Here is a 15,454-nt window from a genome sequence, read left to right as displayed (position 1 = left end):
GGTGTACCTGTGAGTACTTGTGGGGATATGTGTGAGGCTGCAATTATTAGCTGCGTCAGTTCTGAAGAAGGACTACAGGCAGGGCTTTCCCAGCTAGTGCTCAAGAGCCACTGATTACATTTATCCCTCCATGTCCTCAGATATTGGCCATGGGCCATTCGGCCAGTCCTCAGCCCAGGACTACCTTCTGAATGTCAGCGCATCTGCACCTGCATGGGTCCCACTCCTCTCCCTGTACTGTACCATACCCACCCATCCTCACACCTACCTCTTCCTCCTCCTTTGCCTGCATTACCAGTTCTCAGCTTCCAGGCCTGGAATTACTTCAAGAATCATGCAGCTATCTCTCCAATCACTCATTTTACAGAGAGGGAACCCGAGGTGCAGAGCAGGGATAGTAAGCACTCTGAGGTCTCAAAAGTCAACTAGCTATGGATTATGTAGGCTTCTGTGGATTCCGGTGGCAATCCAGCCGCTGAGTATGAAACTGTTTTTATGGGACCATAACTAGGATACAAGGAGGCATCCAGGTGGAGCCAGAGTGTTAGGGCCGGGCTAGTGCCTGGGGTCACAAGACCAACACTGCCAAGTCCTTACCTTCTTTGAGGACTCCATAGGCTTTAAAGAACTTCAACACAGGGTCATTGCTGAATTTTTCCAGGCCCACAGCTGCAGTCTGCTGCACATGGTGGAAGTACTTTTCCTGGCTATAGTAAATGATCCCAGCCTGTATGAAGGAAGACATAGCTGCATTAGCCCAGTCCCTTCTCTGTCTCTGTTCTGTCCCAGATGGGATGAGACCTGCTCCCTTCCCTATCCCCTGCTCCTCCTCAGTTCTGCAAAGGGAAGAGAAAGAGGAAACATTCAGGCCTCATCCTGTCCTCTAACAGCCCTGGGAGCAGCTCCATGTAGTTTTCCCAGGAAAAAGTTTGGAGGTGTTTGTTTGGGAGATTACCAACAGATTCTGGTTCAACTGTGATGGGGAATTCAACCCAGGCTTTGTCTTAGGAAGGGAATAAGGGGGAAAAATGAGGACACATAATAAGAAAAATTATACCAATTGTAGTTACAAGTTATTGTGGGCTTCATATCCACTATCCTGTACATGGCCCTCTCAGTATCTTTCACAGCTAAGGATGCTTAAGCCCATGGAAACTATAGCTTGACAAAGGGGCTGAGATTTTAAAGTTAAGTTTCACTTCCCCTAAGGTTTGTGGGTGCTAGGTTGGGAACAGATGTGGTTGGACTGTAAACAGCCTCATGGGCCATACGAAAGAGCCCAGACACCATCCTAAGGGTAACAGAAAGCAGAATGGTTTTAAGGCGAGGGATGTTTTCAGATGTACATTTTTGCAACAACCACTCTGGCTGCTTCTGCGTGTGGGGAGTGTGTGCTGTGGTGGCAGCAGGGACTACTGCTGCTGAAGAGAGCCAGAGTAGAGAAACCAGATGGGAAGGAGGCTGTTGCAGGCGCTCACGGGGAGAGATGGTGCCAGTTCTGGGCTAGAAGATAAACAGATAAAAAGAAAACTCAGGAGACATTGAGGAGCTGGCATTTCTTGAAGACAGGATTAGATGAGTATAAGGAAGAGGTATGAGTTAAGGCTAGGAGATTAAATAGTGATGCCATCAACTGGGGTGGGAGGCGCAGGCGAGAGTGAGCTGGGTGGAAGAAGGGATGATGACAAGAAAGGATAATGATAGTGATGAGATGCGCTGGTTTGGGGTAGCTCAAGAACCGGGGATGCTAATTTGGGGCTCAGGGAGCGCAGAAGCCACCGGAGAAGATGTGCTTGCCAGGAAGAATGGGGCAAGAAAGGGCAGGACCGCCTGATATAACTGAGGACGGCGAAGGGTGGCAAGAGAGTAGCAAGGCACGAGGTCGCTGTGTCAGAGGCGGGGAGTCACGAGGGAGCGGTCGGACAGCGCCCAGGCCACGCACCATAAGGGAGGAGTCATTGCTGTTCATGTCGGGCCGCTAGCGGCTCCGAGTCCGGGTCTGGTGGGGCGGTGCGGAGCGGGATTCCCAAGGCAGGGTCGTGGGCACTCTATCACGGCGGGCGGTTGAAGGCGTTACAGTCCTTGGAAACGGAGCTGCTAGCCGGTTGCTAGGAGCGTCAGTGTCTGGAGTGGGAGGAACAAAGCGCTTCACGTCACAAGGCGCAGGAATCGAGCGCCGAGAGAGCGAGTCCGTGCTAGTGGCGCCGGGTCGGCCTGGGTAGGCGCAGCCAGAGTGGACCTGGATGCCGAGCGGAGCCGCTGCCATGGGCCTGGGCGTCAGCGCTGAGCAGCCCGCGGGCGGCGCCGAGGGCTTCCACTTGCACGGGGTGAGTCGCCGCCGCGGCGCCGGTGACCTTGGCAGGGCGCCCGCAACCCCGCGCCCGGGCCTGCGGTCGCCGGCTGGCTGGCGACTGCGGCGGGGTCCCGGCCCGAGTGTTTTCGCCTGGGTGGCGGGCGGTGCCCCCTGCCCGGTGGGAGCCGCCTGGGAGAGGCGGCCTCGCGGGACTCCCGGACCCTGGCCACTCTGCGGCCGCGGTCGGGCCCAGCGCCCGCACCAAGTGCCAGCAGTGCCGGAAGCGGAGCGTTTTCCCGGTCCGGCCGTCGGGAATGGCGCTCCTCCCGGGTGAAGAATGCACCACTGCCAGTCAGGACGCACTCTTGCACTAAGCACATATTTACGCTCGCCTGCCGCGTCCGCGCTCCGTGCTGGGCCTGGGAAGAGAGTCAGCCATGGAGAGGACAGTCCCGGGGGCCGGGGTAACCTAGTGGACGCAGCTGCAGGGGAGCCCGTCGGCGCGCATCCCGCCAGTCGTAGGGTCGTAAGGGCTTGCACCGAGTGTAGAGAACCGGTGCAAACCAGCCACGGGATAGTGGGGAAGGGGAGGGCCAGGAGAGTGCTGCAGAATCCTCGAGGAGAGCGTTTGCAACTGGGGAGGGTCCCAGCCTTTAGATGCCTCTACAAGGAGGTCTGGGCGAGCAGGCTTCCGGAAAGTGGAGACGGAATGGGGTTCCTAGAACGGAGTGGGCTGTGAAGGTGAGGAGAGGGGCCGCAGCCGCTGTGAAGGTGAGGAGAGGGGCGGCAGCCGGATGGAGATTTGTGCCTGCGGAGAGGGAAGGGCTATAATGTAGGTGAGAGGGGCTGGGGGTCTCTCACCCCGGAGCGCTGCGGGGAAGAGGCGTCCCTGCACCCCTCTTTCCCTAGTGAAAGGCAGCTGGATGCAGAGATGAGTGGAGACAGGCAAGTTTGTCGGTTTGTGTATTTTGAAGGTAAGGTCTGTTGCCAGCTAGCCACATGAGAGGGCTAAAGGAAGAGCTTCTTAACGTGAAAACCGGGCTGGCTTGGAGAACCCAGAGTTGACAGGATTTGTGCTTGGTAATGGGCTTTCTTACAGTGAGGCTCCAAACAGCAAGTGTTGACAGTGGAATGCATCCAGCCAGGAGCGTCTTCCAACAGGTTTGATTAAAGGCAAAGGAACTCAGGATATTGGCAAGAGGAGGGGTAGGGCGATGATGGGAGCTTCGAAGATGGGAGGGACCTGCCTGATGGAGAGGGACCAGGGATCAGAGGTTGTCAGTCACAAAAACATAGTTTTGAGCTCCTACTCTGGCAGGCAGAATTCTAAGGCTCTAGAGATAAAGCAGTGAACAGAACAAACATGGTCCCTGTTCTCCTGGAACTGACATTTGGAATGCTGGTAGGGAAAGAAGGGAAATGAAAAAAATACATGGTAGGTGGTAATTACTAGTGATAAAAATAAAGCAGGTTAAGGGGATACAGAATGGTGAGTGGGTGCTATTATTGATAGAGTGGCCAGGAACGGCCTCTTCTCGTCACATTAGAACAGATGCTTCTGAAGGAAGTGAAGAGTGGACAATACAGATATTTAGGGGAATAGTAGTATTCCAGGCAGAAGGACCAGCTTGTGCAGAGTCCCCGAGGTATGTTGTGCTTGTGTGTTTGAGGAAATGCCAGGTGATGCTGGTGTGCTTGGGTGGTGTGACCAGTGTGAGGAGGAGACCAGAGCAGACCATGTAGGACCTTGCCTGTTGTCCTGAAGATTTAAGATTGTATTCTGAGATGTAGAACCATCAGGAGGTTTTAAGTGGAGGAGTGACATGACCTACTTACATTTAACAACATTGAAGAACAGCTGTGCTGCATTCTAGAAATATTGGCACCTCGCTGTGTGCCTAACACTTTGGAGAAGTCGCTGCCCTCAGTGAGCTTATAGTAGTGGCAGATTCACCAGGAAACAGCTGTTAGGCGAGGGCAGTGGTTGGGGGAGGGCTCTGGGTTGGATTTCCTGGGGTCAAATTACTGAATTACTGAGTACTTGGTCTCATCTGTCATTTGAGGTTATTAAAAAGGTTAAATGATACATAAAGCAGGTGAGGTGGTGCTCCTGGGAGCAGCTTGCCTACTGGGCCAGGCCAAGGAGGGCCAGATCTGATTTCTGGGCCGCACTCACTCCCTTTGGAAGCCATGGCAGCTTCTGGAGGTGATAAGGAGGGGCCCAGTTGGTGATGCTGCCAGAAGGGAGTCCTAATTTCAGGAGCAAACTGGCCTTAATCTCAGCGATTTGTTCTCAGCCTAGTCTTCATGAGCTGTCCTTCAGGTTGGGGAATCCAAAACTGGAGGGGCTGGTGTGTAGCAGGAGCCATAGGGCCTTTCCCATGAGGAGGCAGCAAGAGCCTAAGTCCTGCGCCCTCTGGGCTGGGTCTGGCTGGTGTCTACACCAACAGGTCATCAAATGCCCATAGCCAAAGGCCTGAGGGTGTGGGTCCATCTTCGGGTCTAGGGCCTTGGGACAAAGCCTGCATTGTTTAAGCCAGGCTCTGTAAATGGGGCTTTTGGGATGGATTTCTGCTGCAGCCTGCAAGGCCTTGTGGTTGTGCTTTTGGAGACAGCAGTGAGCTGGGGAGTTCAGGGAGGGGCAGGGAGCACCCTGGGACTGGGAATGCTTCCTGGAGGAGGTGTCCTGCACAGGCATGGAGGCTACACTATGAGGCTGGTAGGGTAGCTGAGCCAGTGGGAGGCTCCTCAGTCCAGAGCCAGGGTGTGGGGATTGGCACTGCCCACTCACTGGGCTCCCTGGCTCAGGCCCAGTTCTACCCCTCGGGTCTGCTCCTCTGCCAGTGGCTTTCATTACCTGCTGAACTGAGCCTGGGTCTCCCAACCCAGAGGCTGGGGACCCCTGGGATCTGGCTGCAAGCTGCCTTTCCCACTCCTCTTTCTGGGCACAGCCCTGGGTATATCCCTCCTGAGGCCTGCCCACTTCCACTGCACGTCAGGACCCTCCCTTGTCCAGTCTAAACCTTTCTGGTAAACCCTTTTGGCTTTCCAGCCAACCCTAGCCCAGCCCTCTAGAGCAGCATACCCACAGGCCTGGGCCAGCCTGTCTCCATATTGCCTCCTGGGAGCCCCTAACGATGTCCTGGGCTATGAGCCATTTCTGAAAGCATCTGTGGATCATAATCAGGAAGGAGCCATTTTCCTAAGAGGAAAATTTTTGCTCAGGAAGGTAGCAAGAGACCATGGAGTGAATCTTCAGAATGCCCAGAACAGTTCACGCCAGGCATGTGTTCTGGCTGGCACACGGGAGTGCTGATGGTTCCTGAAATGGGGGAGAGGGCTACTTGGAGAGTCCCAGGGTTGGCGCGGTGACTGTGGTCTTTGCTGTGGGACAGGTGCAGGAGAACTCCCCAGCCCAACAGGCGGGCCTGGAGCCCTATTTTGACTTCATCATCACCATTGGGCACTCGAGGCTGGTGAGGTTCCCCAACCCTGCCTCTGCTTTGCTTGCTTGTGTGTGTTTGTGTGTCTCCATCTGTCCCACAGGCCCCAGTCTACCCTTCCCTCCCTTTTTTTCTAAAAGGAGTCCCAGCCCTGTCTCCCCTTCTGCCAGGGTTGTACTTAGAGCCTGACTGGGGCCCTGCCCAGTGCTCAGCTTCTGAGCTCTTGGGGTGGACAGAGGACAGATGGCCTCTTGGAGGTGGCCACAGGCCCAAGGGGCCTGCCTCCTGGGCGTGAGGGATATGAGGGCCCTGGCCAAGGGGCAGCTCAGAGTGGGGCAGCACTGGAATGCTGTGGATCCCAGAGGCTTTTTGCTTGCTTTTTCTGGCAGGCTGAGGAAGATTTGACAGTGCTTGGGGGAGGTGGGGGTCCCAGTGGCTACAGGCTTAACCCTGGTCTGTGAACCTGGCCCATCCACTACCTTGGCCCATCCCCACAGTGACCCTGCCGGGGGCTGCTGCCCACTAAGGCCCTTGCCCCATCTCAGGCCCAGACTTGTCTGAGGGTCCTAGCCTGGGCATGGGGTGGCCTTGGAGTCAGCCCCACTGCCCCCACAGAACAAGGAGAATGACACACTGAAGGCACTACTGAAAGCCAATGTGGAGAAGCCCGTGAAGCTGGAGGTGTTCAATATGAAGACCATGAGGGTGCGCGAGGTGGAGGTGGTGCCCAGCAACATGTGGGGCGGCCAGGGCCTACTGGGTGCCAGCGTGCGCTTCTGCAGCTTCCGCAGGGCCAGTGAGCAGGTCTGGCATGTGCTGGTGAGTGTGGGGTATGGTAGGGCAGGGTGTGTCGGAAGGATGAGTTTACTGGGGCAGGTCTGGATGTGGGCGGGGTGTGAGGGTGGGACATGCAGGAGTGGGGCGGGAGCCTTGGAGCAGTGGTCAGGGAAGACAGAGGGCAGGATGTGGTCTCATTCCAGTGTCCCAGAGAGGGCAGCTCATTACTACCTGAACAATGTACCTTGCTTCCAGTTAGCCATGACTCTGAGCACTTTCTTACCTTCTATACCTAGGTTACTTAATTTGAAAGGCAGAAATACCATCTACTGGCATGGTGGTTGGACTGCTGGAGTGCTGCTGCTTTTATTATTTTGTGTCCCTCTGTGTGTGTGTGCGCGGCCATGTGTTGCATGACGACGTTTCAGTCAACCACGGACTGCATATACAATATTGATTCCATAAGATTATAATATCATATTTTTACTGTACCTGTTCTATGCCTGAATGTTTAGCCACACAGATACTTGTGTTACAGCTGTCTACAGTACTCAGTACAATAACATGCTGTGCAGGTTTGTAGCCTAGGAGCAATAGGCCACACCATATACTCTAGGTGTGTAATAGGCTATGTGTAGGTTAAGTTCACTGTATTATATTTGCACAACAATGAAATCAACAATGCATTTCTCAGAATGTATCTCTGTCAATAAGCAACGTGACTGTAAATATACTGTTTTTTTCTGGTATATTGTTACATGATTAATCGATATCTTAACGAACCTCAGTGACCAAGCTGTCGTAGATGTTAGTCTGTCCACAGACACACGTGCACCCCCAACACCTGTGCTCATTGATGGTATCTAAGTTCTTGAATGCTCAGTCCTGTAGCCTGGTGGGAGGAGATGCTCTGAACTAGAAGCTGGCTGGTTTGTTTTCTAGCCACTTATTTTTCTCACTGACTTCTTGGGAGAGCCTGGCCAAGTTTCTCAACCTTTGCAGCCTTCTTTAATCTGCCCATGAGGGAAAGGGGACTGATGATGCAAATTCCTTTGCATTTCCCAGGGAGATTGGGAGTGGTGAAACTTTCCAAGGGAGAAAGGAATCCTTATTTGTACCCAGTTTTGCTCATTGTCCTCACCTCCAACCCCTAGGGGTCTTTAGGCACATGCTTGCAGCAGAAGCAGCAATGTAGTGGGGTACCTCCTGTAGCCAAGGTGTGCTTTTCTTCTTTTCATATATTTCTTTATTTTTCTCAGTAACCCTATCGTTAGGTACTGTGTATCTTGCTTTTAATTGTGGGGAAACTGAGGCTAGGAGAGGTTCAATAATGTGTTTTCAGTCATATAGCTGGGCAGCTGGAGCCAGAAGTTGAGCCCAGCGTCAGCTTCCAGAGCCTGGTGCTGAGCCTTATCATGGTACTGCCCTCTGCTGGACAGGCTGTAGACCTGGGGGAGGTAGGGGAATGGAGGGGTGAAATGAGGGAGTATGGGCTTGAAGCCCTGCTTAGGGACAGAGGACAAGTGTCCCACTCACTACCTGAAAAGGCAGTTCCCCCTGCCCTTTCCCATCCCCCAACCACACCTCTAGTAGCATGGCCAGTGGCTTGCGGTTCTTTCCCCAGGATGTGGAACCATCTTCACCTGCTGCCCTTGCCGGCCTGCGCCCCTACACAGACTATGTGGTTGGTTCGGACCAGATCCTCCAGGAGGTGAGGAACCCGTAGCTTGTCCCTCCCTAGACCCTCTGGATGTGGTGTGAAGAGAAGGGTGCTGTCCATGAGAAGTGTCTGGTTTTGTTGAGGCTTTAGCCCTGGAAGCAGGCCTCAGGTGCTATGCGTTTCTCACAGTCAGAGGACTTCTTTACGCTCATCGAGTCTCATGAGGGGAAGCCCTTGAAGCTGATGGTGTATAACTCCGAGTCAGACTCCTGCCGGGAGGTGACTGTAACTCCCAATGCAGCCTGGGGTGGAGAGGGCAGGTACTTCATGGGGTTGGAGGGCTGCAGGGCCAGGTGGGTGGGGCCTGACCATTGGGCATGGACCTCAGAGTTCTATGGTAGAGATGGAGGAGGGTTGGGCCCTTGTCCCAGGGATCCTGAGGCTGACCAGTGTTTCAGAAGTACCCTTTTCAGTCCCCTTGTTGCTGGTAGTAGGTGGGGATAGCAAAGGTAGGGAGGGCCATGGGACAAGCCACTGAATTGAATGTTTCTGGCCTTTGGCAGTCTGGGATGTGGCATTGGCTATGGGTATCTACACCGGATCCCAACTCAGCCCCCCAGCTACCACAAGAAGCCACCTGGCACCCCACCTCCTTGTGCTCCACCACCTGATGCCCCACTGCATGATGCCCTACCACCTGGACCCACCCTCGAGGACTCTCCTTCCCTGGAGACAGGTTCCAGGCAGAGTGACTACATGGAGGTATGTGGGGAGAATCTATCGACTGGGAAGAGAGAAGACTCTAGAGGCTACCCTTGGGGAGCCATCAGCAACCCTCCCGGGGCCTGTGGGGCCTTTGTGATCTGAGAGGCCTATCTACTTCTGGGACCCAGTGGGGGCAGGCAAACCATGCCTGGAGCAGTGAAACTCACTATTGGCTTTCCTGCCCCTTGGGTCTAGAAGTGAGGGTGGAGGTGAAGCACAAGTTGTCATCTTCATTTCATGAGCGGGAAACTGAGGCTCAGAGATGGGTACTTGCTGTGCGAGTTGTGGCAAAACTGGACAAAGGGGTGGGCCTCCAGAGCCACAGTTGGGATGGCTGTCTGGCCAAGTCTGCAGGGAAGTGCTGGCCCTGCCTTCACAGCTGATGAGTGGGTCCTCTGAGAGCACCTTGGGGCACTGGGCTGGTGCCTGGGGTCTGGGCCAGGGAGTATTCAAGGATGTTCTCCAGGTATGCCTGAATTCAAGGAAGGCCCTGTCTTCTTGTGAGTCATTGATGGGGCAAAGGGAATGTGTCGGGGCCAGGTAGGCACCTGGGATTCCTCATCTGAGTGGAAAGAGTGCTCCCTCTCAGTGCCAACACTGCAGGGGAGGCCAGGCCAGGCCCCTCAGGCCTGACTTCCTATCACCAATATAAGAAGGGGTGGCTTATTAAGGCCACTTCCTTCCTTCAGGCAGAGCAGTGCTCCTGGGACAAGATTGGACTGCAAAATTTTTCACCTTGAGGCACTGTCCTGATTGTCCCCTACCCATTTCTTCTTCTTCCCTAGGCCCTGCTGCAGGCACCTGGCTCCTCCATGGAGGATCCCCTTCCTGGGCCTGGGAGTCCCAGCCAGAGTGCTCCAGACCCTGATGGACTTCCCCATTTCATGGAGACTCCTCTTCAGCCCCCACCTCCAGTGCAGCGAGTCATGGACCCAGGTAGTGGGCAGACCCTGGAGAGGAGTGGGCCCCAGGCCTGGGGTGGACTTTGGCAGGAATGTCAAAACTTTCCCCAGGCCCTGCCAACCCCTCATATCTCATGTACACCAAGATATTAATAGTTGCATACCATCCAATCTAGTGTACAGACGGGGAGTCTGTAGTCCAGAGAAGAGAGGTGGCCTTCTTCAGGTCACACAGCAAATTGGAGACAGAGCAGAGTCTAGGCCCACTGCCACTGTGCTATTCCCATGATGACCAACTCCAGGTCCCTTTCTTTCCTCAGAAACAGGCAGTGTGGGAACTTCTTTGAGGTTGGGTGAGGGGTATCACCAGGGTCTGAGGAGATTACAGTCTCACAGGCTGGGCCAGATGTCCTAGGCAAGTTGAGCCCAGGGTGTTGCTTTCCAGCAGTCAGGGTTTGATGCTGGCAAAGAACTGCACCACCCTCCCCTAGGCTTCCTGGACGTGTCAGGAATTTCCCTCTTGGACAGCAGCAATGCCAGTGTGTGGCCCAGTCTGCCCTCTTCCACAGAACTGACCTCCACAGCTGTCTCAACCTCAGGGCCAGAGGACATCTGCTCCAGCAGCAGTTCTCATGAGCGGGGTGGTGAGTGGCCATCACCTTCTGAAGTCCTCTGGGAAGGACCCCCGGTTGTTGGGAAGGCTGCCCTCAATTCTTCAGCTGGGCAGAAGCAGGCCATTGGGTTGACACAGTCACACCAAGGCATTTGTATACTCCATCTCCAATCCCCCATCAAACCTGGAGTGGCAGTGGGGGGTGGTCAGTGGGGTTACTGGCCCTAACACCATGGCCCTAGGTTCTTGCAGGCCTCCTCAGCCTGATCTTCTGTGTTGCAGGCGAGGCTACATGGTCTGGGTCAGAGTTTGAGGTCCCCTTCCTGGACAGCCCAGGTGCCCAAGCCCAGGCGGACCACCTGCCTCAGCTGACTCTTCCTGACAGTCTCACCTCTGCAGCCTCACCAGAAGATGGGCTGTCCGCCGAGCTGCTTGAAGCTCAGGCTGAAGAGGAACCAGCAAGCGCAGAGGGCCTAGATGTTGGGACAGAGGCTGAGGGGCTAGCCAGCCAGGCCCAGATCTCTACCGCAGAATAACACCCTGGGCTGTGACAAGGCCCCTGGTGACATTTCATGAGGCCCAGATGTGGGCAGGCAGCCCGGGCTGCACTGTGCGGTCAGCTCCAAGCTGATCCTAGCCCTGTGCCTGATCCCAGCCCTATGTGTTCAGCTTTCTAGGCTGTAGCTCCAAGTGATGTGCAGGGACTTCTGCTGGCAGGGGGCTTCTGTGTCCACTCAGACTCTACTTCTAGTGTCCAAGAGGTAACCTCCCAGCATTTATCCTGCCTGATAGTCCTGGCTTTGGGGGTTTCAAACAAGTCTTTCTGGGGTAGTAGAGGGCTGGGAGCAGCACCCTAAATTGTTTTATAGGAGCTGAGGTAGGAGAGCAAGGATTCTTTGCTGCTTGGGTGGGGCATAAGGCCTCAGTGGGTGGTGAGAGGGGGCCATGGGCCTTGTGGGAGGACATCTTTTGGCCATGTACCCTCAGGTCCAGTGCTTGGTCCTGCTCTGGTCACTGGGGCTGCCCAGGAGGCAGCAGGGTCTGGTCATAACCCAATGTGAAGATGAGGTGAGGAAGGACGGGGTTGCTGTCCAGTGTTGGCCTTGTTGCTTTGATTCTTCCTGCACAGCTCAGCCCACCCCATCTGTACTGGAAGGGACCCTGAAGCCCTGGGACCACCCCCTTTCAAGTCCCAATCACTGAGCCCTCTGTCATGTGTCCTTGTCCCTAGGCTATACTGCCACACTTGGCTGAGGCTGGCCACCATGCTAGTCACAGGAGGGAGAGAGAGGCAGTGTACTTGCCCCCTCTCCTGGAGGGAGGTGGGTTGGAAATTCTAGGCCCTTCAGCAGAGACCCATTTGTGCCCAGACCACCGTATTTCTTCTTCCTCAGGGCCTACATACCACAGACCTGAATCCCCAGTGGCAACTCCTGTTAGCTCCCAAACTTAAATAGTGATCTCTTCTAAATAGACAAGGCATCTACCCAGCCTCAATAGTGAATAAAAGTCACAAATTTAAGTTCAATACCCTAAGCAATTTCTCAAAGCCAGTCTACTCACTAGGTCTGTTCACACACAGTTTCCAACCCCAAGGGGGAATTAAAGGAATAGATTGAGTAGGTAAAGACCCTTCTGTTCTTTCCTGTTGTAGGGGAGGAAGCTGTTCTCCCCACCCCAGGTGCCTTTGCAGGTTAAGGCTAGGTTAGGCCCTGCACTCCATCCGGGGACGGCCCCTCATCACCTGAAGTCCTCTGCTGTGTTGACTGGACCCTCACTTCCCACACTGCTAATTATTATGAACGCTGCCTCTGGTCTTGTCTTCTAGCCTGTGCCTAGTTGAAAGTCTCACCTTTACAGGATCATGTGTAATGCTGGTGTACATGCAGGGAACTCACAAGCTCTGTCAGCTGTGCAGGACAAGGAATGCCTGCTCTGGGGGGCACAGACCAACTATATGGAGGGAGGGCCCCAAATCAGCAAACCCTAAGTTTGCAGCAAACCCTTAGTTTGCAGCAAACCCTTCATTTAAAGCAAACCCTTGTCAAGCCTACCAGAGCAGCTGATACGTGTGCAGAACAGTGAGGCATTGTGTCCTGGATTGTCTGGGAGCCCAATGTCAAGTCTGCAGGAATGCAGGAAGTAGAACAGAATCACCACAGGACTGTTCTGGGGCCAGCTTCCCTTAACTCTGTAGCCTGGCAGTCTGACCCAAAGTTGCCCTCACCCAAATGTTCTGGCTCTTCCCTCCCTCACTTTTACTTTCCCTTCCCCCAGAAGTTGGAGGATAAAATGGGTATCAATGCTAATATTTCCAGGGAGAACGTGAAACCAGAGGTTTCTTTCTCTGTAATCTGCTATGAAAGAAAATGACAAATGAAAAGAAAAGAAAATAAATGTGTACTACACTTTGAAATATTTTAACTAAAGCCTTTATTCTATACAACTGTGAAATACAGATTTTTACCCTTTTGGCATTGCAGGACTGTCAAATTTTCTGGAAACTGTATTACGGTTTGACTGGAGGGGAAAGAAATACAATCATGCTGGGGTTCAGATGTATGACAGGAGGGGAATGCAGCCACCCAAGGCTTAGCACACAGGGCACAATGACCCAGCAAAACCCATTTCTTTGCTCAAAGGCCCCTCGTGCAAACACAACTGAGGGCTGGTAAATAAGTTTGGGTTTTTTTTTTGTTTTGTTTTTGCCATTAATTCACAACTATTGCTAAAAAATGTGCACCAAAAGCGCACTGTTGTATCCAACAGATAGAAAGGACTTCTAAAAAAAAAAAGCTGGTTGCTCTCTGAGGAAGGGAGAAAGACCATTTCAGCTTATTGGAAATGTGGCCACGTCTTTGCTCACTTCTTCAAAGTGCAGGTGGCAATGGCCTGTCCAGTTTCCAAAGGAAGCTGACTAGCAGTGAGTCTCTGCAGTTGTGCGATCAGAATATCTTAAATAGTAAGGTATGGACTTAGGCCCATCAGCTGCCCCCAGCCGAACCTGTGAAGATGTAGAAAAGAAAAAACCTTCCCTGCCTCCCTCCCTAGTCCCTGCTATGCTGGAGGCAGGCCACACACAAGCTAGGGAGGCAACTGGACTGGAATCAACTGCCCTCTGAAGGCACTTGTGCTTCTGGCTTCATACAGGAGGCTTGTCTTAACAGTTTCATGGGGTGGACCATTGATTCACTCTGAATACAAATGACCTTGGGGAGAATCCAAAGTATTTTCTGCCAAAAGTTGAAGTGTTTATCCCCAATAAGTTACATTCTATACAAGATCCAAATGATTCTATGAAAGTGTTAGATTGTTAGAACAGTGAAAAGAAGATCTAGATACAGGTACAACAAAAACCTGCATATAAAACTTTGGAAAAACAAATATGTATACTTCCAGGATATGAATATCAAATTAACTCACTATGATCTCCCTTTACTCTGACACCATAAATTTTAGGTAACATTTGAATGAAACTGAAATTTCATCATGGTCTTAAGTTTTAATGGTGTCATGCTGCTCATCCAGAGCAAGAACCCATGGTCTCAGCTCGCTTTGTGTAAATAAAACTGCACACAGTGGAGGAAGGAGTGAAACGGCTGCACCTCCCTGGGGTTGCCACAAAGCCAGGACATCATGGGAGGGTGCAGCATCACTAGGCACAGGCTGCGCAAACTCTGGCCCAGCAGTCCAAGTGCGTGATCCAGCACCTGGAATTTCAACAGATCTTCCTACAAGAACACATCTGAGATGCAATATTAAAAACAAGCCCAACATTAATCTTTTATTATGAAATGGGCTGGTTCTCAAATTGTGCAACAGCAAATTCCCATTAAAAATAACTGTCTTAAATGGTGGAAACAATTTGTTTTTTTAATATGACAAACTTGGAAAAAGCCTTCATATCTATTGCATGAATGGAATGTACTCTTTTAGAAAAGCTACAGAGTGTGTGGGTTTGAAGTTGAAACAGAGACAGTTGTGGCCCGATCGAGGTGTCTCTAACAAGTGCTAACAGACAGATAAGGTCCTTTGAAACAAGGAGGAAGCAAAGTCTGCACTGGCCTGCTGTCAGTCTTCTGTACATCTCGAAAGGCATAGTCTGCTTGGGGCTCTTCTGCTCTTGCATTCTGCTTCCCTGGGGACAGCTTAATCTACACATAGAGACTGGTTTCTATATTACATCTCGATTAGTCACTTCAATTGAAAGATAATCTCGGTCCATACCAAGTCGGCCATTAGAAGTCTTGCTCCGGTTGGGGCTCAGTGGGCTTCCTAGGACTACTCTTGGGGCCATAGAGGAAGGTCGTAAATGAATACCCAGGAGCATTAGCCCACCCTTCACGTGGACTTCTGACGGTAATGGAGGGTTAGGTCTCCACCGCTCTTCCATATGAAGTGTTTCACTGTTCGAAGGTCCATATTTGGATCCAAAACCTGAATAGCCAAAATTAAGTTTAAAAATTTCAAAGTCTCTAATATCTAAAACCTTTATCATTAACTCAGGGACTCTCATCAGGTGATCCAGCTTGCTCACTCCTCCCCTATGCCTGGTATCCAATTCTTGCTGTCACGGCTTCCACGCATGTGGGAATGAAATTGAGCTTAGTGAGATGTACATCTTTTGTGATTATGCCAGAAACACCAGGCCATCTTTCGGCCATTCGTCTAAGGATACGTTTTGAGTGCATCTTGATTTAAAAAACCGTTCTGCCATTTCTCCGCACACCTTCACTCTAAATCATAAACTAACATGGCACATGCTGCTTTGCAAATCAAGAAGACCATGTCTTTTCCTTGTCAGAAAAAAAAGCTACCAGCACATCCACATTTGTCTATGTATCCCTTCTCTGAAAATCTCCCCAGCAGTAAAGAGGAGCTTTAGGGTGGGCTTTAGGTGGGAGAGGCCCAGGGCTCCTTAGAGCCCCTCTAAAAGTAGAAGCCCCCTGCCCAAAGGCATGTAACTCTTGATGAGCACCAGCACTGGAAAAAATGGGGCTG

At 52.4% G+C, this 15,454-nt stretch overlaps 3 protein-coding genes across 8 annotated transcripts in view; 1 reads left to right on the top strand and 2 right to left on the bottom strand.

The window, feature by feature from the left end:
* The window catches only part of TTC21A (tetratricopeptide repeat domain 21A), a 31,376-nt gene extending 29,250 nt beyond the window's left edge, over positions 1-2,126 (bottom strand). For both annotated transcript variants that reach the window (XM_033212078.1, XM_033212079.1), the window contains exons 1-2: positions 1,943-2,126; positions 598-727 (exon numbers count right to left, since the gene is read on the bottom strand). In XM_033212078.1, the coding sequence (XP_033067969.1) occupies positions 598-727; positions 1,943-1,969 (157 nt within the window). In that variant the 5' untranslated portion in view covers positions 1,970-2,126. The remainder of the gene's footprint in view (positions 1-597; positions 728-1,942) is intronic.
* A 16-nt stretch (positions 2,127-2,142) lies between these two features.
* GORASP1 (golgi reassembly stacking protein 1) lies at positions 2,143-12,877 on the top strand. 4 transcript variants are annotated; one of them, XM_033212089.1, is made up of 9 exons: positions 2,143-2,327; positions 5,689-5,769; positions 6,352-6,555; positions 8,138-8,224; positions 8,363-8,493; positions 8,737-8,935; positions 9,724-9,874; positions 10,410-10,484; positions 10,736-12,877. In XM_033212089.1, exons 1-9 carry the CDS (start codon positions 2,244-2,246, stop codon positions 10,987-10,989), a joined length of 1,266 nt encoding a protein of 421 aa, XP_033067980.1. In that variant the 5' UTR covers positions 2,143-2,243; the 3' UTR covers positions 10,990-12,877. The 4 variants fall into 4 exon arrangements, with proteins under 4 accessions (XP_033067980.1, XP_033067979.1, XP_033067981.1 ...); XM_033212088.1 differs by having other exon boundaries at positions 10,332-10,484; XM_033212090.1 differs by lacking the exon at positions 10,410-10,484.
* WDR48 (WD repeat domain 48) overlaps positions 12,868-15,454 on the bottom strand; it is a 47,061-nt gene continuing 44,474 nt past the window's right edge. For both annotated transcript variants that reach the window (XM_033212081.1, XM_033212083.1), the window contains one exon: positions 12,868-14,890. In XM_033212081.1, coding sequence (XP_033067972.1) covers positions 14,795-14,890 — 96 coding nt within the window. In that variant the 3' untranslated portion in view covers positions 12,868-14,794. The remainder of the gene's footprint in view (positions 14,891-15,454) is intronic.

Source organism: Trachypithecus francoisi, unplaced genomic scaffold, assembly GCF_009764315.1.
Source record: "Trachypithecus francoisi isolate TF-2019V2 unplaced genomic scaffold, Tfra_2.0 Lachesis_group0, whole genome shotgun sequence".
Lineage (NCBI taxonomy): Eukaryota > Metazoa > Chordata > Mammalia > Primates > Cercopithecidae > Trachypithecus > Trachypithecus francoisi.
Note: the sequence above shows the minus strand (reverse complement) of the source record. Positions and strands in the feature narration are given on the sequence as shown.